The 8,298-nt window shown below is 41.7% G+C and overlaps 1 protein-coding gene across 1 annotated transcript; it reads right to left on the bottom strand.

Moving 5' to 3' along the window:
• Positions 1–102: 102 nt before the first annotated feature.
• Positions 103–2,863, bottom strand: LOC115774724 (usherin). Its single transcript, XM_030722113.1, has 5 exons — positions 2,760–2,863; positions 2,421–2,525; positions 1,313–1,384; positions 1,055–1,228; positions 103–780 (listed from the first exon to the last, which is right to left on the bottom strand). Exons 1-5 carry the CDS (start codon positions 2,814–2,816, stop codon positions 691–693), a joined length of 498 nt encoding a protein of 165 aa, XP_030577973.1. The 5' UTR covers positions 2,817–2,863; the 3' UTR covers positions 103–690.
• Positions 2,864–8,298: the final 5,435 nt, after the last annotated feature.

The following is an 8,298-nucleotide window of genomic DNA, read 5'->3' as shown; positions in this document are numbered from 1 at the left end:
TTTGCAACAAACAAATCACATATGCCACTGTTTAATAGCGAAACATTGTGGCTTCATAAAACGTACCTCAGACATATTTAATTCTTTTTTACATATCAAGAACAGGAAAAACATGTGGAATAACTTTGTAATTTGCATTTCCAAAACAAATACTTGTACAAACCTAAATTTGCAACTTTCTGCAAACCTTAACAAGCTGCTGCACCCGGCTGACCGAAAGGAAGGGTGTGCCCAACAAGAGAGCCGTCAGATGAAACAATGAAAAGAATTAAACAATTCATTCAAGAAGGAAATCCGGCATGGATTTTGGCAAAAGATGTTGGTTGTTCCCAGTCAGCTGTGCAAGCTCATAACAGATTTGCGGACAGAGCATCCAATACACACGAACATGAATTCAGTAGTTTTACAGTGGTTGGGAAACGTTTGTGCCTCAGAAAACGAAAAGGTTACATCTTGCAGAAAACAAGTGATCTCTAGAGGGAAAATTGTCCTTTGAAACATTTCATTTTTCCTCCACACGAGCAGCTGCTTCCTCCTTCCACTCTAATAATGTCCACTTATGTTTAAATGTCAGAAACATTACGCTTCCCTTCCCCTCCCATCACAGAGTTTTTCCAGTGTTCTTGTTCTTAAAAAAAGGTGGTTGTTCAGGATGTTAAAACCCGCAGGGCTGCTGTCCCTGTCGTTGGCTCACAGGTTAGTGTCAGTGAACATGGTGTGCTCCTTCCTCACAGTGCTGAAGCCTTTGATGGTCTCAACAAATTCTTCATCATCCATAAACTGTAAGGGAGAATAGAGGTGATTAAATGAAAGATCTCAAATTTCGACGTGTTTTTTTCTTTATTAAGTAAGCCTGTCTCTACTGTGAGTTTTTAAATGCCTCCAGTTCAGTGGACAAATGTAAAAAAAAAAACCAAAGTGAGAAACAAGCTCATAGGTTAAGGCCAAATTAGCCGCATATCCTGTTGTAAATCTCTGTAATGTGACTCTATTGAAAGGCTTTAAGTGCTTTTCAGTTTAAACAGGTTCAGCATACGTTTTTGGGATCTCTCACCATCCCACTGTCATGGCCTGAAATGTTTGGGTCCCACGCTTCGTCGTCTCCAGTGAGCGACTTCCCATCCATCACCTGGCTGGCGCTGCGCCTCAGGGAGTTCACGCTGAGGATGCCCAGTTCCCCCTGTGGAGGGTCCTCATCAATGGGCTCGCATTTGGCTTCCAGCACTTCCTGGAAAGACACAAAAACAGCTAAATATTACTCACATGTACAATAAAAAGAATGTGTATATGTAGATTAGACGTTTGCTTTTACCTCCATCTTCATGGTGAAGCCCTTGAGTGTTACACTGTTGGAGAAGCCTGTTGTGTCAGGCACGGTGTCAAACTAAAAAAAAAAAAAGTGGGTGAGACTTTAGGGAGTAATGTAATAAATGTATTTTATGGGCTACAAATAAACACTAGTAATCCTTCCTTGCTTTCTAAGTCATCTGTTAGATACATTGTAACTTATAACACAATAACCACATTTAATAAACTAGTAATAAAAGATTTATGCAGCCAAACTTCTAAAAAGAAATGCTAAGAAAAATCTTCAGTTACCCATCAACTAAACTTGACCGGTGTAGGTTGGTAATAACTCAGATAAAATGGCATTCTTACAGTTAACCAAGGTTTATGCTGCCACAAATTCAGTTTTCTCTATATTTAAAATGAACTTGTACCATGTATGTAAATGAGGTGAGAATGAGAATTTACTCAGTAGGGAGGCTAAAAATGCTGTAAAAGGGTGCTGTGCCAGTTTTCATTGTATTAAGCAGGCTTTCATGATAAATTATATTGTAAAACCATTTTTGTACCCAGTACTTAAAAAGATGCATCATGTTTAACATTCATACATAACAGTTCAACATGCATACAGACACATACTTACTAATTAGGGGGAAGCAAAAGGACGTATATAGTAGTGTGAGTATAGTAGATAGTAGTTGTAGTAGTAGTAGTTGTGTGTGTGTGTGTGTGTGTGTGTGTGTATAGTAGGACAGTAGTACTGTATTATATTGTATTATATTGTTTAGGACCGTATCTCATTGTATAGATATTGTATGGTGTTATGGCTGTGTGCTGTATTGTTAGACCCACGGGACATAACAGTGGTATAGTATAGTATATATGACCATATTGGATAATATGTAAATAGGCTATGTGATGAGTGTCATGCTGTGGAGACCCCTTGCGAATGCGAGATCAGCAGAAAGTAGTTAAGTAGCTGCAATCAGTAGTCATGGGTTACTGGGACACTTAAGTACAACTTTGCCAGTGTCAGTGTTATTGATACCTCTATGCTTTTTATTGCTGTGCAAGTAAAATGTAAGTAAAATACTGAATAGTGAAATAAGAAAGCAGAGTAAATCTCCCTTCACCAAAACGGAGTTGCTGGGTGGGTAGACAGCCATTGGGCTCCTCTTCTGCATGGGTAGGGCCACCAGTGGAGGTCTCTCTCTGCTGAATGGAGGTTTGTTCAGGGCCTGGGCGAGGATGAAGAGAGGGAAGGGGAATTTTTTTCACAGTTAGTCTTGTTTTTGCTGCTATCTTGTGGTTGAAATGATCATCCCACTCAACTACCGTGTATGCCAATTTAACCAAGTGTAACCCGTTTGCTGCTGTTCCAATATACACTTTTGTTTTATTGCTAAAGAGCAGTTAGTGAACTCATCGTCACAGGTCTGCTACCATGCAGTAACACAAGTGCTGCCTCTTACCTTATGAAGCACAAAAGTTAACACGAAGGCCAGCAGCAGCAGGGCGATGCCTGCCATCACCACAATGAACCACAGTTCCCGGACAACTGGCTTCTCCTCTTGGCCTCCCTCTGCCCTCTCACCTCCTCCTCCTCCTCCTCCTCCTCCAAGAGGAGTGGGGCTTGGTGAATCTAGAATAATTACATGTATGTATTAATATCCCACAGAGCTGTTCTGTTTCGTCAGTCTGTTAGCCCTGGTAGGATGTGATCATACGTAGTTGCATGAGGTCTGCCTTTCTGGGAGTTTTTATTTATTTATTTATTTAGATTTGGTCCAAATATACAAACAAGAATGATGATAAAGTGAAAGGTTCTACTGTAAAAATATCAATTTAAGGCATTTTCTAGTATGATTTACATAATAATTTGCAGACAGAGTCCTTTTTTTCCCCCTGTTCTTATAACTGATGCTATTGGTTTCTATAGCGTGCACAGTTGTAGCTTTGTAGGGTTTAGATCTGAGGCATGCATGCCAAAAATCAACACTAAGAGAAAGAAAGATGATCAGAGGCCTACCAAGGAAGAGATAACACTGTAACTGGAGACATACTTGCTTTCGTGGCCTAGTTTCTAACCTTCAGAGAAAGCGCCACACGCCACACTTTCATTCCATTTATACTTTAATAGAGTCCGTGACTGTGAGTGGATATTGGTGGATTATACAGTCTACACTGTAGGTAGGCCCCTGAAGGCAAACAGGGGCTGTACAATGACTATAATATTTCTTCTAGTTGATGCTATTTTCCATCATGTTCCAACATTCAGTAGCAGCCGGTTTCTGTCCGAGATGCTGCAGACATTCATACTGCAAACTGACAGCAGGTGAAAAAGGATGAAGGTGTTGGTGGAAAAAGTTGCTGTGTGGGAGAAGTGGGACTCACCAGTGCTGATGTCCGTTGTTCGGCCTGTGGCGGGGGTGCTGACAGCCCCTCGCTGTGCGATGCATCGATCAGAAGGGCAAAGACCTGCCAGGCGTTTAGGATCACCACTGTCGACCCATCAATATTTTACATCTGATACTTTTACTTGCTGACTGGCTCCCTTCAGGACTCGGGACTTAATATTACATCCATGTCTTTCAAATCATTCCTAGACAACAGAAGGAAGAAAGAACATCTCATATCAGAGATCAAGAAGCCTTGGGGAAAAAAAACTGCATGCCTGTCCCTCTCCAACTCCCATCAACCTTTGCTTTTCTTCAGCAGTGCCATGGTAACAGTCAGGTGTCTGGTTTCAGCTCACCTGAAGAGGCATATTAGCATATCACCCCTCTGATCCTCCAGTGTACTGTCTTTCTTATAGATCTCACCTGTAAATCTCACATGCAATCTATTAGCTGATAAACTGTCACACTTTGAAAAGTTATCTTTGTAATAATAAACAAAAACCTGACTAGTTCCAACTGAGGAACTATTGTGCAACTATGCAGGATGAACACTACAGATTACAGTGTAACAAATTTGCAGAGGATGAAGCTGGGACACCAGAGAGAACATTTGTCACGAGTGTTCTTGCAAGTTACTGTGCTATTTTATTTCAAAGCCACTCCAAGTCTAAATGAATGTTGTGCCACGTTACCCACTGCAGCGAAGCGCTTCAAGTTAAAACTTTCTGGGAGAAAATTCTCTTTTTCTTTATTGTTAAAGGTTTTCCTGCAAATGGCCAAATATCTTAAGCCATATTTAGCGACCAAAAAAGACACATCTAAAAATAAAGCTGTAATATTGCTGCTCCAGTTTTCACTGTATGCGCTTTACTCCAATAATTCTACTTAGATTACACAGAAGAAAGTAGCTTTTGTTGTTGCTGTTTTGCTGGTGAGGGATTTAAATGATAACATGGACTTCCTGGCTCATAAGGGGCCTTTGGTGCGTGATTGGTCAGCATCTAGTTAAACCAATGAGTCTGTGTTATATAGCTTAACTGAATTTCATGCATAATCATGTTATTGCTGGCACAGTCCAAAGAGATGCGTGTTTGGCTAATTAGTGAATCTAAATTGGCTGAAGTGTGAATGATTGCATCTTTGTGCTAGCCTTGTGACAGATAGGCGACCTGTCCTTGCACCCTGCCTCTCACCCGTGACAGCTGGGATAGGCTTCATCCCATGTGCAACCCGTGATTGGATGAGTGGAAGAAGATGGACGGATGCATTTATTACAGTTTTGTTGAGCCAAAACATTTTTGAGGGCAAATACAGGGAAAATACAGAAATATAAGTTCCAATTTTTCTAAGAACTGGGACGTTCAGTCAGTAGCGTCTTTTGCAATACGCTGTGTGACCACATGATGGCGCAAGGCAGCTGCTGCTGGCTTTGTCCTTTACTGAGTGAACAGTGGCAGCGAGGGAACCTACTTTGCAAGCACCTCTGCAGTGCTCCAAGTCACAGTTTTTGTTTTTTAGTGCACTGCAGTCATGGTGAGCTTTGAAACAGCTGTACATCTCCTCACATAGATGTTTGCTCAATAATAATAATACATTTAAAGTTCAACTAAACGCTCCCATTTACTTATAGACAATAGGCTGAAAGCCCTGCTGTACAAAGTCTTCAAGTGACCTTTAACTTTTGAGTTGTTCATCTGCTGTGGTGGAGCAGATGTGGAGGTGGTGAAGTCTGATGGAAGCCTGCGAAATTTACAGGTAATAATTTTAAAGATCTTCAAGTCACACGTATTTGTAGAAATATAATTTCCCGCCTTTTAAAACAAGCATTCTATAGATTGCAAAATATGTTTTAACAATCTTTAAAGAATATTTTTTTCACAATAAGAGGGTTTGCAGAAAAACTCACTGCCACGTTTCCTAGTGTGTAACAGGTGTATCGTGAAACATTTGCATTTTACATCAGTCGTACCTCAGATATCTCAGCGTCCTTGTCACGACTGTCTATCCTATAAAAAGTTTCAACATCCATTAAAAAAATAAAGCTCTTTGAATGACCTTTGGATAATTCTATCATTTTTATGAGGGCACAGAAACTCGTTTTATCTTTAGCTTGTTGTTAAGAAACCATGATGATTACGCTCTGTGAATATTTTTCTTTTTAAAGACAATAACGCCTTAAAAATTATGCCTCCCTGTGGCCATTACAGAGCACCTATTAAGGGGAACTTTTGCAGGGTTAGTTGAGTGCAAGACATTGCCTGTAATCCAACAATGAGGGACTTAGAATAATTATTCCTTATTTATCGCCGTCTTTGAATCTGTAGCCACTGGCCCCCAGTTGTAGACATCATAGCTCTGTATCAGAGGGGCCTCTGCATTAACTCGCAGCTCATTTGATTTATTTTTACAGAGGAGCTCTCTTTCGTCTAATACCCTAATCAGCATTCATAACTTGCTGTGATGATTCGGGACAATGCTTTTTTATTGAGGAAGTGATCTCACCCTTGAGTGCCAGAATCAGCCCTTTTTTACAGCCCATCTCCTTAGGGCCTCATCCATCATCAGCATGTCTGGGCGACACGACCACTAGACACATACTAACTCATTTAAGAAGAGGGACATACAGGGATATATCACTCAAGATCACTAACTCACTTACTGACGGCTGATGTGGTGAAAAATCTCCAGCTTGTTGCAAATCCCTCTGTGTGCTCTGTAGGTTTTAACCCCACATAAATGAGGAGATTATTTGGCTTCTGCTGACAGACAGGGAGGGGGAAAGGACAAATGGGTTCACTTGGATTCTGATTTGTCTTTCAGTTCATCCATCTTTATTCTTCAGTTTTAGCATTGCCTCCTCCTCACACATTTCCCTTTGTTTCCTCCTCTCCTCTCCTCTCCTCTCCTCTCCTCTCCTCTCCTCTCCTCTCCTCTCCTCTCCTCTCCTCTCCTCTCCTCTCCTCTCCTCTCCTCTCCTCTCCTCTCCTCTCCTCTCCTCTCCTCTCCTCTCCTCTCCTCTCCTCTCCTCTCCTCTCCTCTCCTCTCCTTTCCTCTCCTCTCCTCATTCTGATGTAATCTTTACACTCACTGGACACCTTATTAGGTAGACCTTACTAGTACTGTGTTGGACCCCCTTTTGCCTTCAGAACTTCTTCAGGACGTAAATTCAACAAAGTGCTAGAAATACTCCTCGGTGATTTTGGTCCATATTCGCACTATAGCATCACAGAGCCGCTGCAGATTTATAGGTAGCATATCCTTGATGCAAATCTCCCGTTCTACCGCATCTCAAAGGTGCTCTATTGGATTGAGATCTGGTGACTGTGGAGGCCATTTGAGTACAGTGAACTCATTGTCATGTTCAAGAAACCAGTTTGAGATGATTTGAACTTGTGACATGCCATGTTATCCTGCTGGAAGCAGCTGTCAGAAGAGTCCAAGAAAAGTCCAAGAACATATCCCCCCACACCACTGCACCACCAGCAGTGGCCTGAACTGCTGATGAAAGACTGGATGGATCAGTGCGTTGGTGTTGTTTACATCAAATTCTGAGCCTACCATCCAAAAGTCACAACAGAAATTGAGACTCATCTGACCAGGCAACATTTCTCCAGTTGTCTACTGTCCAATTTTGGTGAGCCAGTGCTAACTGTAACCTCAGTTTCCTGTTTTTCGCTGACAACAGTGGCACCCAGAGTGGTCTTCTGCTGCTGGAGCACTGCTTCAGGGTTCGGTGTGTTGTGTGTTTAGAGATGCACTTCTGCATACCTTGGTCGTAACGGGTGGTTATTCACGTTGCTGTTGCTTTCCTATCAACTCAAAGCAGTCTAGCCATTCTCCTCTAACCTCTGATGGGATTATGTTGTGTGGGAAAATTGCATCAGATCAGCAATTTGTGAAATATACATACCAGCCAGTCTGGCATCAAAAACTGTGTCACATTCAAAATCACTTAAAGGTACAGTGTGTAAAATCTCACCACTAGATGTCAGTAGATAGCAGATTGGATTCACCTGAGTTCTAATTTCTCACCCCTCCAAATTCAAGTGCACAAGCCTCGCTATGATGAACAAACAGCTCTGGCCGCTGTTCATCTGTAGTGAGCGTTGGCTGTCAGTCTGCTGTTTACCTCAGCTGTCAATATGCCGGGCATCCACATCTATTCACTCTGGAGGACCCTGTAAAACTTTGTGACAGAAGTCCGTTGCAGGTCAGTGAGTCATTGAAACCCACTTTTGTTCAATAACAGTGATACTGAGGTCAGCTGTTAAGGATATCCGGAACTTTTCTCTCAGTAAGCACGGCTGCTTTTGCTGCTGTTAGTGAAACTGTCTGTGGCGTGGCTCTAACATTCTCATATGATGTGAGAATGTAATCAAACTCTTTATCAGAGGGAAAGTGGGATTTTTAGGACACTCGAACCTAACATTAGCTGACACAATGTTAGCTTATTACCAGCTGTTGTTGTTTTTTTTAGCTGGCTTTGTTGTCAGCTGTCCGGGGACGGGCGGGTCACACGTCTAATCTGCTGACAATAAGTAACTGCAACAATACTGGAAATAAAAAAAGCATGTTTATGCACGTTTTCATGTGTTAGACTGACTTCCGTTCA

Source organism: Archocentrus centrarchus, chromosome 24, assembly GCF_007364275.1.
Source record: "Archocentrus centrarchus isolate MPI-CPG fArcCen1 chromosome 24, fArcCen1, whole genome shotgun sequence".
In the NCBI taxonomy this organism is placed as follows: domain Eukaryota; kingdom Metazoa; phylum Chordata; class Actinopteri; order Cichliformes; family Cichlidae; genus Archocentrus; species Archocentrus centrarchus.
The sequence above is the reverse complement of the archived record's forward strand: the minus strand, read 5'-3'. Positions and strand labels throughout refer to the sequence as shown.